Source organism: Acanthaster planci, linkage group LG12 (genome assembly GCF_054643075.1).
Source record: "Acanthaster planci isolate LZ-2023a linkage group LG12, COTS_SCS, whole genome shotgun sequence".
NCBI classification, from domain to species: domain Eukaryota; kingdom Metazoa; phylum Echinodermata; class Asteroidea; order Valvatida; family Acanthasteridae; genus Acanthaster; species Acanthaster planci.
The window spans coordinates 1,747,676-1,766,801 of NC_141788.1; the positions used below are offsets into that span (position 1 = coordinate 1,747,676).

The window sequence follows — 19,126 nt, forward strand, 5'->3', positions numbered from 1 at the left end:
CAAAATATACGAAGAAATTAAACGGAATCAAATCGATTATAAAAGATTCATGTTATACTGAAACCTGCAAATTCATTTTACATCAAGAATTATTTATTATTATTTCTAAATACTAGGGGAAAGACTGGAAGGTGCCATTGTACGGGCTGGTATGAACTCAGATCAGTCACAAAACACACAGATAGGAGATCCTGTTACATCGACTCAAGCTACCAATGGAGCAGTGATTGATTTCATGGCCAACCCGACAGTGTCTGCTCGATATGTTAGTGTAGAGATGCATGGGTCTAAGTGCCTTCAACTGGCTGAAGTAATGGTTGCTACGGACACAACGGGTGAGTTTTTTCTGTCCTTCGTAATCCTGACAAAAATCTTACAAAGCGGGAGTAATAGTTGTTCTAGAGGCACCTCCGTACCAGCAAGAATTGAACATTTTTCCAGAAACCCTGCACCGGTGTTTTTATTATCGCTTTTTTTACACGTGGAGTCGTCACCATCTCACCCGATCCGACTACCCATCGCTACTTACATAAGTGAGGCCTGTGCAGCTAAATAGCCTGCAAGAACTGTGATGCTAATATTTTATCGTATGATGCAATACCGTAGGCAAACTTATAAGTGAAGCTTATTCGAGCTTTCTGCTTCCAATTTTTTGACGCTGACTAGCCTCAGTTATAAGCGTGCCACTGTATTGCATCATACGATAATATATTAGCATCACAGTTGTTGCAGGCTATTTTGCTGGGTCGGGTGACAAACTAACCTTTGATGGGGCTTGGTACCTTTTTGCAAACGGATTTCATAATACCCTCCGTGGCATATGCATATCCACAGTGACCACCTTTCAATAAAGCATGGAATATTGAACAGGTATAATTGTATACGCGATGCCGGTAGAAGATGTATTTTATTGCCCCTTTCACTTGTTAAATGTTATGGCCTTGACTTCATGACTTTTGGCATATGCACCTGAATTTGGAATGAAAAATCTTTCATAACGTTTGCATTTATCATCAAACGTTAATAAAGCTTGTACCATTTTTGGAACAATCTTTTGTCGTTATAGACATTAACAAACGTCACAAAATGCTTTAAGGACTTTAATATATTGAATTTAAATGGCTACCACAAATGAAACCAGAAGACAGCTCAAAGTATCTTCCGCTTATTAGTCCTGGACAATGCTGTGACTTCATGCAATTGTCAACCAGATTAATTTCAAGACATCTCAAAGTTCTTTGGATAGCACAAAAAGCACACCGTACAACATTATATATTTAAAGAACTCAGTTTTCGCCCTTAATCTAGGTCAGTTTCATTTATTTTGACCTTCTGTAGTTTTACTGATCGTTATATAAGAAAACAAACAAATAACAACTACTTTGATCTTCAGGGAGTACCATCAACCTTAATGGCAAGCCAGTTAGTCAAAGCAGTACGTATGTGGATTCTAGTATGGAGTGGTCAGCTGACAGAGCAATTGATGGAGATCTCGACACAGTTTCCCACACAGGTGACTTAGTTTCTATTATTTCAGTGTACTTAACTTAATTGTGATACTGTGAGTTTATTTTTAATTCAATAAATAATATCAATTTGTATTTGGACTCAAGATACCATTTCCAATTTATTACCTAAAGAGAAAATGCACGTTTCGAGAGTGAATTTATGTTGCGAATTTGAATTTGCAAGCTCAACGACCAGTGCAATCGGAAGATGAAGTGCACTTTCTTCCAAATGCAACTTTTCACAGAATGCCCCAGTGTTCAGTGGTGGAAGGTTGACCTCCAGGCGATGTACTGTTTAACGAAAATCACTCTTGTCAACAGGAGGGATTGCTGTGGTAAGATTTCTAGAGTAATGGTTATGTTACTTATCTTATCGATGCAGTGGACTTTAGACTCATTTCATTTGATGAAAAGCTAAAATTTATATGTATGAAATATGTAATATAATATGAATCTAAAAATAATAATAAACGAGTCAACGAGGCATTGTGTTCCTTGCTGTGTACTGATTATTTTAATCATGCAATTAATGTATACGAGGAAACTAAACAGAATCAAATCGATTATCAAAGATTCGAGTTATACTGAAACCTGCAAATTCACTTTACATCAAGAATGTCTGATTTCTAAATGTTTAAATACTAGGGGAAAGACTGGAAGGTGCCATAGTGCGGGCTGGTATGAACTCAGATCAGTCACAAAACACACAGATAGGAGATCCTGTTACATCGACTCAAGCTACCAATGGATCAGTGATTGATTTCATGGCCAACCTGACTGTGTCTGCTCGATATATTAGTGTAGAGTTGTATGGATCTAAGTGCCTTCAACTGGCTGAAGTAATGGTTGCTACTAAAGCAAACAGTGAGTAGACTGTACTTGATCTCTGTTACCTTAGAATATACTACTCTGGAAGTCAGGCCTTAGCTTTTTGAGTGCCTTGTGAATCTCAAAGTGTAAAAAATCCAATGCTCTATGCTACTTACCTGGCACATTTCAAATGTCTGAGTAAGAAACACGATTTTGCTTTTTCATCTGACCCTGACGCCATTTTGAGGCTTGTTTCATTGAATGCAAGTCTTAGCACTGTTGCCCTCACCACTGACCCAGACCAATTACAATTCGCCCTATCGCCTTCTCTTTTTTTTCAGCTAGCAATTTTATTCTTTTCAACTGAACACTGCTGCGATATTCTTCTTTTATGCATTATTTGTCTTGAAATTGGTGGACATGTACTCTGAAGGAGCTGCTTATAAGCTTCCATGGTGTAGAGTAACTCCAGAGATGTGTTTCGAATGCGCCACGAATACTGGATACAAGACCAGTGTCTTTCATCAGAAGCTTTATGTGTAAAACTCCTAGGTCAGAGGCGGACATGCCGCGGGCTTCATGTGGCCCAGTGGCGGATGTATAGGCTGCACCACGGTGGGCATGTTTTCATTAGCCAGCTTGTAAACACAGTGGACGACAGTCAAAGCAATGCTTCACGATTTCAATTCTATTTCAATGGTAAAAAACTCAAAATGAAGACCATGCCCACACACGTTTCTGAGTACGTGTAACCTACTACTTTTCGAAGTCAAAATTTTAACCCCAGCCTTTTCTCGATGTGCCAAAACACACTTGATGAGGGTACAATTAAGTGAGCAATTTCATTCTTCTTTTGAATGATCATTTGAAGTATTGCCAGTTTTCAGCGGAGCACCCAGAATTTGTCATTGTGGGTTTTGACCGGAAGTGACCCCCTAAACATTCAATGCGTTATGTGTTTTTCCTTCAATGTTAGTTTGCTCACCCACGCAAAGAGCAGTGGACTCCACAAATGTAACAGTCACCTGGTCTCCACTACCTTGTGCGGATCATTACGATGTGGACTATGCACTGAGCCATAAAGATGGTTGCGAACAGATCAACTCACTGATGTACATGTATGACCAACACTGCACATGTCGGGAAAGTCAAACCACTATAAATGGTTTGATGCCAAACTCTCAGTACGTTGTACAAATCAAGGCCTATGTCAACGGCGCTTATGGACCACCGGCAACGACACAGATCACTACCACCTCCGTAGGTAAGTCATATAAAGCCTTGACCTAGTTTCAATTACATTAATTTAGAATGTTTAACTGCTTAAGCTGTTGTGGTGGTGTTTAAGGACCAGTGCCAACAAAAACAATCACAAATATTAACTGATTGCCTTTGTAACCGGTTTTTACCCTCATTAAGATTGGGGTTTTTATATAACAGTGAAGGTAAATTGTAAATTAGATATGCCCTAGGGTGCATTCAGGAAGCGGGTTTGTTTGATAATCATTCAATTTCCATGCAATCTCTTCGGGAATTTATGTCATCTTGCAGCACCGACTGGCCCACCCACAATGGTGACGACTGAAACTATTGGCCAACGCAACCTCACTTTCACCTGGAGTCTTCCATCGTGTGGAGACCGAGGCGGTACCATCACAGGATACATTTATGAGCTGAGTAACCCAAATACTGGATGGAACACTTCTGCACCTATATCTGTTGAGGAAGTTACAATAAATGAACTTCTCCCATTCACAAATTATACTTTCCGAGTAACCGCAAATAACAGCGTCGGGAATGGCCCGTTCAGTGAAGCAGTAACTGCGAAGACTTTGGAAGCAGGTGAAGTTTAATAGTTCGTTTTACAGCTTATCTTTCCTGAAAAAAACTTTCCTTTACTCATTTTAGGCACAATCAATCCAAAATTCATTTTTTATATCAATAGAGCCCACAGTTCCCTTGAACGTTCATATCCAGTCAACGGACAACGTGTCTGTGATCCTACGGTGGTCTGTACCAGACCCACCACAGGGAATCATTACGCATTATAATGTTCGCTACTGGAGGAACAGAGAAATGAAGCCAATGGAGATTAACGCCAATATGACGCAGTTGATGCTTCGTGTAACAAACCTGGATGCCTCAACAATGTATTTTTTTCAGGTGACGTAATTTCTCACGTTTGGCAAAGGTTTCTTAACCAAATTAAAGTTAGTTCTAAGAATGGTTGGTCGAAATTGTCGTTACGGTACCAGTGCTGATGACAAACAGCAAACAAAATTACCCTTCTTTGTATTTTATTCTAATTAACATATTTTATGAAGCTTTAGATTTAGCTTTCAATGTGATTGAACAGAGCATAAAATTTCATGCTTGGTTTTAGCAACCAAGCATCGTTGCATTTTTCAAATTGCAGGTTCAAGCCGTCACGTCGGCAGGTCAAGGCCCTTGGAGTGAAGCTATCAATGCAACCACAAAAATAGGAGGTAGGTCGATTAAATACATGTACATCCAAATAACTACATGGTGACTGAGGGTAGGATTCAATTTCAAAAGATTTCTTAACACAATGATATCACACTGATATCCTTGGTCTGTTTGAGTGTATTATATTTTTATTTTTTTTCAGTTCCTGGTCCTGTTTGGAATCTGAACTTCACAGAAAGGACAAACACTTCAGTCACCCTAGTCTGGGACCCACCACTAAAACCTGGAGGGCTTATCACTGGTTACACCGTACGTGTTCAATATGCGCACTTTTACAACCTGTGCATTTAGTTTAAAATCTAAACGGAGCCATAGAGAGGGCATCTTGTTGTTGAAATCCTCAACACTCCACGTCTGGAATGAAAGAAAAGATGATATCACCAGTCTGATACAATTTGGTGTGAAAAGAATGGTATTGCTGTCCCAAATGATTCCACGAGATTCCAACATTTGTGAACATATTCAATGTTTTCAGTCAGGTTTTTATGAAAAAGGCTCCCAACACAACAGTAAACAAGGTGTACAATCCAAATGTATCCATCCTGATGCTCATTCAAGTTGATTTCAGAAGACGCCCGTAGATGGTTTCCATACAAGCCATGTTAAAGGCAATGGAAGTCAATCGTGCAGGATGTAATATGCATTTCAAGAATCAACAAAAAGCTTTGTGCCTCAAGCAGTGTCATTGTGTACGAGCTTGGCCATATTTCACCTTGGTCATATGAGAAGCCTTTTGGGGAATCCTGCAGTGCTTTCCATTGACAATTCCAGAAAATGTCCTCTCACCTTTTATTGTCAGCGGTAAGAATAAAACAGCTTGTCCTGCGCTAAACCATTACCTGATATTCACGTTCAAATTCCATTTAAACAGGTTCAGCAGAGAATCCTGGAGAAACCCTATCAACCGGAACTCTCTTTACCTAATACATACGAAGAAGTCGTTGATAAAGCGACTCTCTCGAGAACCAACCTGGAACCTGGTACCAAATATGCATTTAGGGTTTGGGCGATGAATGAAATGTTCATAGGAGCGCCCAGCAACGTCTTGGCCCTGTATACGAAGCCATCGGGTAATATGCTGATCCAACGTTTTGTGATAAAGTTGGTTAGAGGACTACACACATAAAGTTTATCGAACGATTCATGAAAGTACTGTTAGTAATGTAGCAGCCCTGTGAGATGTTTTGGTCTGGAATGCTGTTAGTAAGATAGTTATGGGAACAGGACTTTAGTGGAAGAAAATGCATTTAATTCCATCCACCTATCAGCCTCTTCGTCGGTCTGATAAGCAATCGAAAAAAACTGTTTTGTGGTATTTTGTGCAGCCCCTCCTGCTCCGAGTCAACCAACAACATATCAAGAGGAAAGCACTGATTCTACTGTGACAATAAGTTTTGCACCGCTTGTCTCTAACAACATATACGTCAGGTAAGCGTGAGTTGGTATTTGCTTGTCACGCCCGCTTAAATGTTTTGTATTCAAATCATGAAAACACATGCTTGGTTGATGGCTCTTTTGCAGCTCATACGTAATACATGTCAAGAAATCAGCTTCGTCCTCCAGGCTCAAGAGAGAAGCCTTCGTTCCTATTCGTTATGAGGACTCTATCGATGACTACACCGCAGCAGAGATATCAAAGCAGAACTTAACCGACAAATTTGTAGTGGGAGACAATCAAACGTATGGATCGTACAGGAATGCACCGCTACAAAGAGGCGCCGAGTACCAAGTCCGTGTCGGTTCCGTCAGCAAAGGGAGTGACGACGTAGGTCTGCCAAATGTTCTACGGTGGCTGATCTCCACCAAGAACATTTTTTTCTCAATACAGTGTTAAAATGTATCCCTAAATTACGGCGTTATAACGCTGTCATTACGCCATATAGTGCGTTATAACGCCGTATAACGAAGTAGCTCAGGGCATTTTAAAGCCGTAATTAGACGTTATAACGGCACGATTAAGACTTTATTATGCCGTATAGCTATAAAGCCGCGATGTCCACAAACATCAGCCACCGTAGATATCACGCATGGTAATAACCCTTCATGTTTTAATTACAATGAATACAAGTTAAGTGTAATGACCTAATGACCCAGAGTATTTCAAGAGCAAAATGATCAAACAATGCTACCCAATGAATGAATTCATAATGCAAAGATGTCAATTCTTTCTTGCACTAACAGGAGATCTTCGTAACCTATTCGATGCCCATTAATGTAACAGGTAATCTTTTTATTCTTGATATGAGATCGTGTAGGATTGTATTTTCAGTTTTGGTTTCTTCGTCATGTGTTCTCCATTGTCATCTTGGGTTAAAGAGTCAAAGTGGAGCAGCAAACTTAGTTTGAAAAAAAAACCTGATGAAAATCACATCAGAATGGCATGAAAACGCACTGATATTTTATTCCAGCCGTGTTTTTATTGAAATGACCAAAACCAAAAGATCTTTGGGCTAACGACTAAAGTTCAGAACATACTACATTATGTCTTACAAGACTGGGTTTTGTTCATTTAAGTGATGCAGTACCAGCCACCGCCGACAACAACACCCCACTCCGACGTGGTTCCAGCAGTCGTGTCGGTCCTTGTCATTGTTGTTTTAGGCCTCCTGATCGGACTAGTGATTTACAAACGGTAAAAGCACATCTTTTCACACTGGTGCTTTTGGATAAATTCTAGATTAAATAACAGATTTCTCATCCAAACGTCAAGGAAAATTGTCAAATAGATAACATTTTTAGTTGAAGTGGAAGTCTGCGGCCTAGCTTTTCTATCAGAACCAAAGAAACCTCCTGCACGAGATTGGACTGAGCCTGGAATCTCTTGAAACTTTAGTCTATCAGTAATGTCAGGCATTTCTGTGTTAACATCAACCGGCTTTTTCGGTGGCCTTGAAGAACATATGAGTTCTCTTCAGTTAAATGTAAGGAGAAACTTGCTGCACTTTAAGCAGATACAAACAACTCCTGATCTCATGATCTCATACCTAAGCATGAGATCTAAATTTTCACAACACTTCTTTCAAAACAACGTCTCGTAGAATATTAAAATTTTTCTTTATTTGAAGGAGACGATTTCTTCAAGCCAAAGAGCACTCAGACGTTGGTGTGAAAGAACAGGAGACATGCATTCATCTAGAAAAAAAAGGCAAGCAAAATTTTCTTTTATCTATTTTAGAAAGGGATGTCCTAAATTAGTTGACATTTTTTTCCGATTTCCGTTCATCCTGCATAAACTATAGAAAAGGTGAAGAAATACTAAAACATTAAATTGCAGTGTCTGCCGAGGTCTCAGAACAACCTGAAGAATATTCTAATGATCACATCAATGTCAAGGCCGTGGATCACAGTTGTGACGGAACGTCCGAAAAACAGCCTAAACCCTCGCCCAAGCCACGACAAGAAGCCAGCTCACCTCAAGCAACTCCTTCCCCAGAGGAACCCAAGCCGTTCACTCCAGTGCCATCTGTTCGCATCGAGGACCTGGCGGACTACATTGACATGAAAAAGTTGGCAGGTGAAAATGGATTTAAGGCTGATTACAAGGTAAGCAAAAGTAAAATATGTCGGTAATTTCAACGATGTCCAGAAAAGAATTATCGTTAATCTGACAAAATGCTATTTTTAGCGGATGGAGAACCATGGATATACTTCAAAACAAAACAACGTTTTAGACGATATCTCTTTCAGACTCTACCAAATCTACAGCTGAATCCATGGACAGTTGCTTCCAAGCCAGAGAACAAACAAAAGAATCGCTATCTCAACATCTTTGCTTGTGAGTACACGTTATCAGGCACCATACAAGGTTTCATTCATAACAATAACGTAACTGAAACATTTCAGTTATCTTGCTTTTACGTGAAATTTTTAAGAACGAATCGTGAGTTGCATAATTGACGTGGGTTTATAACACCTTCACTACTTCAGACTATACACTACACAAGACAAAAAAGACAAAAACCAATGAAGTCTACAGCGTTCATTCAGCCTTATAAATCATCTTCATGAGATGAATACTCTTGCTTATTGTATTCTTCGTTGTATTCACAGATGACCACTCTCGTATTGTGTTACAACCCTTGGAGGACGATCCTCACTCAGATTATATCAATGCTTGCTACATCGATGTAAGTTCAAAACGCAACCATTATATTTTTATTTTATTATTTTTTGGGATATTAGCAGAAACATCCTTCTTTTAGCTTGCAGTAAGCAAACATTAACAACAGAAAGGAGAAACATACCATACCTGTCCATTATTCCTTTACATCTGAAAGAGTTATCGGAGGAAATAACGGTGTTAATTTTGTTTCATTTTGTAGGGTTTCCAAGAGGAAAACAAGTACATAGCATGCCAAGGTAAACTCCACGTCTACGCTTTCTGATATGATAAAAAGGCACCCATGTTTTCAAATATAGCAGAACTTCTCCCTGAAAAGGCCGACTCTTTTAGGTAAATTTGAATTGTTTTCAAAGTGGTGATCACTAGTACAAACGCTACCAATTCTTGCTAATATATTTGAATGTGTAGGGCCGAATAAAGCGTCACTTCGAGACATATGGAGAATGGTGTGGCAGTTGGACGTGGATAAAATTATCATGCTGACAAATCCGGTGGAGAACGGCAAGGTAGGCAATTTTGTGGAACGTTTTTAACGCAAATATGTTGATTTTTCTGTTTTCAAGACGTTTATTGCAATCCAATCATTCGATGTTTTTTTTATCAAGACAAAGTGCATGCAGTATTGGGATGATACTGGACCTGTCACCTACGCGGACATGATTGTGACTACTGTCAAAGAGGAGGTCTTCCTGGATTACACACTTCGCGATTTCTACATCCATCAGGTAAATCCTAAATCATTAAATCTCAGAGAGACAACAATGCGTAGTAAACGTCAAACAGTGCAAGCTTGTTTAACAAAAACAATATTAGTATATGTAGGCATGCCTTGATTTTGTGGCAACTGCTTTTATAATCTCTTTTTCTCTCAGATTGGCAGTGAGGATCATAGTAGGTTAGTGAGACAGTTTCATTACACCACCTGGCCCGATATGAAGCCACCGGAATACCCAACCCCACTACTGAACTTCATGCGCGTTGTCAACGCTGAACAAACCCCTGGACGCACCGTCATACACTGCAGGTAGGAGTTATAAGGAAACAATCTCCAGTCACAAAGACGGACTCGGGTTGTTAGGAAGTGAGAACAACTTTTTAGAGTTACGTCGGAATGCAGTTCAGGAGAAACATTCAGACGGAAAACTATGGCCAAAGGACTCCACACTATGCCGTCACTAGACAATCATCGGGCCACCATAATAAACCGTTTTTTAATTCGAAACAGGATGACTTACGAATGGTTACGGCTACGAATGTTTTGCCGTAGCGCTGTCATCTTTTCTGCGTCTTGCAAACCGTAACGGGTAAGGGGTGGATATTGTTGTTCTGACACAGCGCTGGAGTTGGGCGCACAGGGACCTACATTGCACTGGATGCGATGTTGGAGCAAATGGCGCACGAGGGACAAGTGGACGTTCTTGGCTTCATCTACCAAATGAGGCAGAAACGCATCAAGATGGTGCAGACGTCGGTAGGTCTCATTTTACACAAGATCATATTTAACCGACTCTTATAAGCATGGTAGCACCGTATCATACCAAATAACTAAGTGAAGCCACACCTTTCTCATCTTGAAATGAAATCTTGACATGAGATGTTGTTGTCAATGACAAGATAGAAGATTCGATTGACGTTAACTGTAACGCCGTCTACAGGAACAATACAAGTTTATCTTCGATGCTCTTCTTGCATCATTTCTGACTGGTGACACAGTCTACAATGCCGATGTCTTCAGACAGAAGCTGTCGGCGCTAAAGAAGTCAGAGGGAGGCGCCAAGGAAACAGGAATGGCGAGACAGTTTGAGGTATGCAAACAAAATGGGGCTTTCCTCGACAAAAAAACCCATATCAATAAACAGAAATAATTTTGTGTGACAGCATTATCAGTTGGTCATCATTATGTCCACCTGGTGTCAGGGTTAGTCCGATTTATTTGCGCCACTAAATGCTACAAAACAGTTCATACAAATTTTACTGGATTCGATTTGCATTTTGTATTTACGGTTACTACTTAGGCAACGCGAGAAGCTGTACATGCCACAAGAGCACGTTTAATTTCATAGTAAAAACATACCCCCCTGCACTTACCTCTGCAATGCCTGTACATTTCTCTAGATCTTGGGTAAACTAAGTGTGTCTCCGAGCGTTGACAGCAGAAAGCCCAAAGCTGCAATAACGCCCGAGAACTTGGACAAGAACAGGTTCCAAGACTTGGTACCAAGTAAGCTGTTACCCTTCCAGATCCAAGTCCTGTTTCACTAGTTATTCTCTGCTGTTTTCTGCACAAAACGACACAGTATGAATCAATTAAAAGCCAGAAACTCTCACTTGTCTGACCAAAAAGACCAGCTTGGAAGGATTAATTACATCATAACAGATCAGAAAATATTACAAAATCGTGGATAAATAGAGTTTTTCGTTAGCCACTGTACTGTGTGCTCGGTGATTTTCGAAAGTTTTGAGGGAACAATTAATCCTCAATCCACAAATGAGACCCAAACTAATCCGAGAATTAGAAGAAAACATACATCGTCTATTATATAGCAAGCGTGATGAGAAACACATTTGGAGTTTTTGATTGTATCCTGATGTTTTCATTGCTTTTTTTCAACCCACTAGAACAAACACCAACGGCTACGTCGTGCATATTCGGAGTTCTGTTTCATTTCTTGATTTTTGCTTTTAAACTGACTTCACAGCTGACCGTGCCAGACCCTTTCTGAGGTTGAAGATGCATGGGGATGATAATGATTACATCAATGCCAACTTCCTCCCCGTAAGAACAATGCCTTCATATAATCTCATGTGATCACGACATCATATTAAAAACAGCAGTGTCATCATTCTTAGAAACCGTCTAGGGATAACAATTTCCTGAAAATGATTTGCAGACATCGCGAAATTATTTGTCATAGGAGGACTAAATTTCAAGAATAGAATTTCGACATTGTTTTTAATTTGTAACTGTCGGGTACAGTCATTGTTTGATGAATAATCACACGATTTCAATACTAACTCACAAAGATGTCGACATTTTAATGTCAAAAGGTCGTCGTCCCGTGACAGGGGGCTGTCGCCATCCTTAATCTCATGAGAGATCATCAGACCAGGATGTCGAGATCTCATAAAATATCATTTGAGAATGTCAACATCATGTAAACAAGTTTTGTTTTGCCCAAAGGTTTTAAACTGCTTGCAGAATTTTGAAGGACACCAATGCCATACAGATAGGCCCAACCCAAAACAATATGATCTATTACAGTGCACTTCAGTGCACCTGTCTGTTGCTATTATGCTCAGCGCCTGGAAAATCTGGAAAATTACTGTGGTCATTTTTATGTATTGTCTGTCCTTGTAATATGTCTTGCCTTTTTTAACTGAGAAATAATTATGAGATATTAATTCTTAAAATATACTATTTGTTGGCGTAACTCTAACCAGGTTCCTTGTTAACTTTAATTAGGGTTACCGCAAGGCAAATGTGTACATTGGAACGCAGATGCCGATGCTCAACACTGTAGCCGATTTCTGGCGCCTGGTTTACGACCACAAGGCCACCACCATAGTCATGCTAAACACCCTTGATCCAAATGACAAAGTAAGTTCACATTTCCATTGTGGTCGTTGGGGAAGTTATTATAAGGATATGGGGTCAAATATTGATGTCAGTAACAATGTGCTTCATACTGAAGCATCAATTACCAAAAACCTTCTTTTTTGTTCACTTCTCTGAAGAATTAATTACCACATCACATTGTCTGGAAACTACACCGAGTACGAATCAAAATGATGATTTCACTTATTTTTGTCTACAACCAGACAATGTCTTGCTACTGGCCACAAGAAGGACGAATTGAGTACGGACCTCTTGTCATTGAGCTGAATGAAACAACAAAGTATAAAAGCATCACAAAGCGCTCCTTTACTCTGTACAACAAAACGTCTAACCTGGAGGTAAGAGCTACACATTCATAACATAAACACGGGCCTAATGACGTAACTTTTCGTATGATTTTCAAACTGCTCCGCGTAAAAGTGTTGGTACACTCGATAGCAATTTCATGCTGCTGAGTCTTGAGCCGAAAGTGTGAATATTCATTATGTTCACAACAGGTACGTCACCTCTGTTTGGCAAAATGAATATTTTGTTATACACAGCGCTCGGTGTTTCAAGTGGTGTTTTGTGACCTTCAGGGAAGTAATGTTCAGTGGCGTATAAAGGTTTCGAGTCCCAGGGGCAATACGGGATTTTACCAATTACAACATTAACAATACGGTTGCAAAGTTGTGAGCGATTTCAATTCCTTAATAAAGAGCAAAATGACTCCAGGAAGACAATTTTCCCACCTACCGGATACACCGCAGCTTATATTTCTAACTATAGCATAATGCAAGCATTAATGGCAGGCTATCAACAGTCTTTGACAGCAAAGATTTTTTCAATGGTAAAGCGAGAGTACAGTATCCAATGCTGTACCACGTTAGCCGGCCATAATTGAGCATTATTCAAGAAATTTCCAGTGGCACAAGAGTCCTAAACTATATATTCCACAAGCATATGATCCAACAGGTTTTTATAACGCGGTCGTTTGCAGTCTGAAGACTCGTGGGTCGTCACGCAGTTCCAGTATCACGACTGGCCGTCTAACAAGGCAGTACCAAGCTCCTTCGATGGAATGCTGACCCTCTTGGAACTCAGCACCCAACCGTGTGAAAGAACAAACGCGCCAGTCATTGTCCACTGCATGTAAGTGATTATCACACTACACTCTGAACAGGTTTGTCATCCAAATTTACGTCGCACGTTTTCGTTAATGCGATCATCAAGCTCACATTCGGTCTCACTGAAGGTTTTATCGACTTTTTACCCCAAGCGACGGATATGGTGCTACGTCTGTATACTGTGCCCTGATGGCGCTGTTGGATCAGTTCAAGTTCGAGAAGGCTGTAAATGTGTTCCAAGCAGCTCATCGTCTGCGCATGGTCAGTATCAACATGATGTACTCAGAGGTAAGTATTACTGGCACTAGCACAGCCAGGATAAGATGATAATACAAGGCTATTTTTATTCAGTATTGTGTCGTTGTGAATGAAACCTCATACCGATGCAAACAAATTAATTATCACAGTCACATTTTTGCTACATGTTTATGTCCTGGAGAAAAGATATACACAATTAAAGTTGACTGACTTTGAAAGTTCTGACATGACTGAGCTTTAAATGCACTTTTGAAATACATGGCTAAAGAAACAACCAAGTATTAAGACATCATGTGCCAAATCTGATTAAAAAAAATAATAATAATATCAAATGCTACTTTGATATTTGTTTTGTCACCATGACAACAAGGTTTTGGTTGATTTCCACAGCACCACTTTGCAATGTGCTATGATGTACTGCAAGACTATTTGGACTGCTTGGCTAGCACCTATGAAAATTGCATATGGTAAATGTGGGTTGGAAAGTCGTCCACAGTCTGAAAGGAACCGTTTATTCCGTACTTAGATGCAAATCTAAGGCTGCCAATTGACAGAAGCATCAGGGATGGTATGGTCACCCTTTCAGCGAAGAAAGCAAAGAAACATTATTTGTTAAAATTCTTACTTCAAAGAGACGGGAACTTTGACAAAATTATTTTTAGGTGATGTAAATTTCAATGTTCACTTTACTCTCCACCAATGTATTACGGCTTGTGAGGAGCTTGCAGGCTCGAGTCTCAAGCAAAATTTCTGTTTTTTTTCCCTTTCTAAGAATGCTCTGACACTCAGTGCGTTTCAGATTCTCATGATTAAATGCAAATTCATTTACTGCGATAAAAAATCTGCAGACGCTAGAAATTGAAGACTTCAACACATATTGAAAATACAACTAAGTCGAGTAGGTGCAACCAGCCGAAGGGAATTGAAGAGTGGATTACTGAAATGAACTTCTCTCACAGAAGTAGTCTGTTAGAGATAAGCCAGTGAGTGGCTGCAGCTGTTTATTCTTCTACTTGTTTCATTTCTTTCTTGAAGTTTCATTCTCATCCTCGTATGTAATTCTACTTTTTTATTGCTAATAATGGTGAAACCTGAAGTTTGTTTTCCCCGCATTCAAACATTCAGACCGTAACTCAACACTTTACATCAAGAAAATTGGGAGCTTTAATGGCCTGAGGTACACCTCTATAATTATTTTCAATATTGAACTCACTTGTCTTTTAAATGATAAGTTTCTATGATGTAAGCCAGTAAATGAATCCCGAGAAACATACAGAAATATTTACTCAGTTTCTTCGTGTGTTGCTTAAATGTGGCCTTTCATTATTATAATGGTGTGATAGTATAATCAAGCCAGCTGAGTGTGTAAAGTTTAGTTACTTGGGTAAAGATGCTCCGTTGCAAAATGGGATACTCTACCTGTCCAGGTTCAGTTAAATGTAAGCGCTATATGAAGACAATGGTTGGAAGAGAGAAGATTCAGAAATGCCTCTCCAACACAGTAAACAGTCCTTCAATGGCCCATTTTTACCGTGTCGGTTTAGGGTTTATATTCAATTTGGAGACAGAATTTTGTTTCTGTGAATAACCTAACTTTAAAAAACTCGACAACCAAAAAATATCTGCTCACTGTGCAGCTGCCTGGCTACTCTACTGGCTTTTGTGAGGTTAAAGCCCCTTGCAACAACTAAAAACCTCCTCTTACACCAAACATTTAAAGTGGCTTGGTCAAGGTCATTAAAAAAACAGGACGATCTGAGGTGACATCACTACTTCGTTGGTTTTATACTCACGTGCGTGTTCCTGTACTTAAAAAGTGCTTACCAAGGCAAGTTACAATTCATTTCAAAATCTATTTTCGGCAGGACAGCCGGTCTCAACCGGATAAGCCGGTCTATATATCAGTATTAAAAACAAATCTGTGTTTTTTTCGAGGAGGGATTTCATGCGTGTAACCTGCTTACTTTCAATCCTTATTGTCGTATTAGTTTATAGAGTAAGAATTCTAGAAAACTCTACTAAAATGGCTTTATACAGATACAATTCTTACTCAGCGTGTTAACATGAAATATTCTACTCAGCGACGTGTTTAAAAGACCATACTTGAAATCTCGTATATTTCAAAACCATGCTTTTGACTAATTTCTGTTAGTATTGATATAGGATCTGCCTAAAACAGTCCAGATTGTGTTTGTTTGCAAAAGCTATATTCAAGATATCATCGCTTTATGAAAATGTCTTTTCAAAGAAATGTACTGCTTTTACTTATTTAAATCTGAAGGTGTATATTATACTTGACACAAATGTAATCGCTATCACATGTGATAAATCGAGAGGTGTTCGTTATTCATAAAGACATAATTTAAAATCCTAACTTAAGGGGCAAAAATATAAACACAACGAGGTGTTCGTTCTTAAAATAGATTTATGGTAAATAAATTACTCAGCAAAGAAAACCTGTACTGTGTTCACGCTTGTCGTCTATCTCTCAGAGTCAATAAATCTGACGTTTTTTATTTGTAATTGCATTAAGAGTGAAAAGAAATGGCTAAAACGTACGAGTCACTGGCTACTGACAAGAACCGATTTTTTTCTCTACACATAAGAGTTCACTTTAGATTTAAGCTTTGTTGCAAGTTCTTAGTGCGTTTTGCAGACCTTACAAATTACCATTTAAAACGGGAAATCGCTCTTAAATGATGTCCCCAGTGATAAGAAATTAGGCCTATGCTAAAACTTGTTAGAACTTCATCTTTCCTTTGAGTGCAAACTTCCGAACCTCAAATTGGAATCAGCTTAAAGCACTTTAAATTTGATTCATTAAAAAAAAATGGTGTTCGGAAAGCGTTTGAAGTGCTATTGTGTATTTCCTCTATGCTCAAAATCCACCAGAAAACATGTCAACGTTATTAAATAGATAGAGATCTCGTGGAGTAATAAACTTTCATTGCCGTGGTCTTTGTGTACAGTGGCTTAACTGCTTTGGCTCTGTGAAGCAGTAGTTCCGCTTTCGTAGAGGGCGCCATTTATCTGATGTATGCGTCCATTTAGGAAACATTCTGGAAGAGGGCCATCTGTATCTGCATCATTCAATATCCAAAGTTCTATGGTTTACTCATGTTCAGTCGAATAGATCTTAAACGTCAGAAACAATTCTCAATATGACGGGTGTCATTGATTTGTTCTCGACATTCGGTTCATTCAGAACTTTATTACATCAAGTAAAACTCACAGGTTTTGATCATGCTTACAAAGTTGTGAAACACATTAGTTACGCTGTTTGTTTCTGGTTTCGTCTTGAAAGAACTGTGTACCAATACCCTATGGAACATTTGTTGGCAGCGGGTTCGTTGCTCGGTCGGACCGACAGAGAGACTGTACTAGCAAGCTTAAGCCACTTTGGAAGAAGCTCACGTAAAATTTCAAATATTGTATAATATAAGTGTAGATTCGCCTATTTTTCCTTGCAGTGATCGGGTATTTTAGGGTCCTAATGTAAACTGAAAGCAATCGGAATTATAAGACTTAACACTGGAAATCTGTGCATTGTCAATAATTACTATACAATATTGATGCAACCTTTCTCAAACTAGATGATATACCTCCGAGTTCTAGGATACTAGTGGTGGAAAGTGGACCTCGACCGAGGTAACCTACTGCTTGACGGAGATCACAACAGTCAACCAGGGAGACTACACCAATAAGGTTTTCAGAGCAAACTCGTTCTTCACTTTTGATACAAATTCTGAATTTATCCTTGTTATTAAACTTCTCGAGCTCCTAATTTCGCTTTTAATCTGGCAGTTTGTAACAGTAATACCACATGAAACTGTGGTATTGTGGTGTTGAATACTATGCAGAGAAAGTTTCATTGTAAAATATTTTTATTACTAGAACATATCTCGTTTAATACCGTGTTTAGCCTTAAACCAGTTTTTTGTTAAATCCCTTTTTTTGTTATCAAGATATAGTTGGTGTGATATTCCCAACGTCAATTCTAAAATGTCTACATGAAGCAATCCTATCCCACTCTCACTCTTTAAAAATACTTATTCCGGGCAAATTATTGTGAACTAATTATTGTTAATTAGAGTGAATTACGATTTATTATAACGGGATAAACAGAAACTAAGAAGGTGCTTGGAGAGAATTCGCTGCATTTTAATACACGTATTTGTCATTTAAAGTTTCTGGTAATAAAATAAAATGGACTGCAAAGTACTGACAGCAGTAGAAACAACTCACACACTTGTCTCCTTGGTAGAATCTTTCAATCTGTATAGTTTGAATAATACAATGAAATACGCACTAGATGTACAACGGAATACTAAATCTTAAACTTAGCTCATAAGTAATTAATTTACTTAATATTGAACTAAAATACTTTAACGGCTGCGCGTTCCCACTTGTTATAGTCTTGAAACTATTCAATAACAATGACGTTGCTTTACGAAACTGCAGGTATTGACAATGAAAACGAACTTTTGAGCCATTTTCAATCCTACAGATGACTGTATTAATTCCTCTCCGACTGTTTCTGCTTACCATTTACGCAAGCCTATCGAAAACAGAAATGCAATTCAAATTTAAACACACTCAGGGTACTGGGACACAAGTGAATCTGCAGGTTGCAGTGCTTTTTATATAATGTGTATTGTCTACGCAGATACCCAAACCCTTTCGTAAAGGGGCCGGGACATGCCAGTACATCCATCCTCTCTGTAAACCAACTATAAATTATATGAGCAATAACAGAATAGGCCAGTGAACTTCTGTTCAGGTGATGACGTTTTAGAAGGACCGAGTACTAAAGTGAGACTGTTTGCAACAGTCCAAGTTGAAGATTTTTCTTGCAATTTTTCCGAAATTCTTAAACTTAACGCTAACCTTAGGTAGTGACACTGAAATTTCAATAGAACCAAAACGAATACTTTAACATTATTTTGTAATCACAACTTTGCATGTATTACGTTTGCAAAGTTATTATATATCCGTCTTCCAGAATGTTTCATACGTGAAATAACTAGCGCCCCCATGTTGTAGGAAACGTTTATGTCAATATTTTGTACAGTCGCGAACAATCAAGTATTTTATAGTACGTCCGTTTACATGTCAAGAATGGGACTCCGTACGATATAATTTCCATTGATGTGTGCCTACTGCGTATTCACCATCGTCAATATGTTTTTTTCATAATGGCACAGGTCAAAATATTTTG

General features: G+C 38.9%; 1 protein-coding gene and 1 long non-coding RNA gene across 7 annotated transcripts in view; one reads left to right on the forward strand and one right to left on the reverse strand.

Annotated features, from left to right (window-relative positions):
• LOC110990853 (receptor-type tyrosine-protein phosphatase kappa-like) overlaps positions 1-16,359 on the forward strand; it is a 46,655-nt gene extending 30,296 nt beyond the window's left edge. For 3 of the 4 annotated variants that reach the window (XM_087144354.1, XM_087144352.1, XM_087144355.1), the window contains exons 7-37: positions 117-335; positions 1,394-1,513; positions 1,754-1,843; positions 2,154-2,372; positions 3,295-3,582; positions 3,870-4,160; positions 4,264-4,481; positions 4,735-4,804; positions 4,948-5,054; positions 5,677-5,875; positions 6,131-6,233; positions 6,327-6,570; positions 6,987-7,026; positions 7,320-7,437; positions 7,871-7,950; positions 8,080-8,348; positions 8,493-8,580; positions 8,856-8,932; positions 9,128-9,164; positions 9,337-9,434; positions 9,534-9,653; positions 9,801-9,952; positions 10,264-10,399; positions 10,584-10,733; positions 11,044-11,149; positions 11,628-11,704; positions 12,392-12,526; positions 12,748-12,882; positions 13,524-13,675; positions 13,803-13,938; positions 14,299-16,359. In XM_087144354.1, the coding sequence (XP_087000480.1) occupies positions 117-335; positions 1,394-1,513; positions 1,754-1,843; positions 2,154-2,372; positions 3,295-3,582; positions 3,870-4,160; positions 4,264-4,481; positions 4,735-4,804; positions 4,948-5,054; positions 5,677-5,875; positions 6,131-6,233; positions 6,327-6,570; positions 6,987-7,026; positions 7,320-7,437; positions 7,871-7,950; positions 8,080-8,348; positions 8,493-8,580; positions 8,856-8,932; positions 9,128-9,164; positions 9,337-9,434; positions 9,534-9,653; positions 9,801-9,952; positions 10,264-10,399; positions 10,584-10,733; positions 11,044-11,149; positions 11,628-11,704; positions 12,392-12,526; positions 12,748-12,882; positions 13,524-13,675; positions 13,803-13,938; positions 14,299-14,379 (4,355 nt within the window). In that variant the 3' untranslated portion in view covers positions 14,380-16,359. The remainder of the gene's footprint in view (positions 1-116; positions 336-1,393; positions 1,514-1,753; positions 1,844-2,153; positions 2,373-3,294; positions 3,583-3,869; positions 4,161-4,263; positions 4,482-4,734; positions 4,805-4,947; positions 5,055-5,676; positions 5,876-6,130; positions 6,234-6,326; positions 6,571-6,986; positions 7,027-7,319; positions 7,438-7,870; positions 7,951-8,079; positions 8,349-8,492; positions 8,581-8,855; positions 8,933-9,127; positions 9,165-9,336; positions 9,435-9,533; positions 9,654-9,800; positions 9,953-10,263; positions 10,400-10,583; positions 10,734-11,043; positions 11,150-11,627; positions 11,705-12,391; positions 12,527-12,747; positions 12,883-13,523; positions 13,676-13,802; positions 13,939-14,298) is intronic. The other variant, XM_087144356.1, reaches the window with a different exon arrangement.
• Positions 6,832-19,126, reverse strand: part of LOC147797051 (uncharacterized) — a 106,459-nt gene continuing 94,164 nt past the window's right edge. For 2 of the 3 annotated variants that reach the window (XR_015427391.1, XR_015427390.1), the window contains 2 exons: positions 11,017-11,207; positions 6,832-8,293 (listed from right to left, as the gene is read on the reverse strand). This is a non-coding gene — a long non-coding RNA (uncharacterized LOC147797051). The remainder of the gene's footprint in view (positions 8,294-11,016; positions 11,208-19,126) is intronic. The other variant, XR_015427392.1, reaches the window with a different exon arrangement.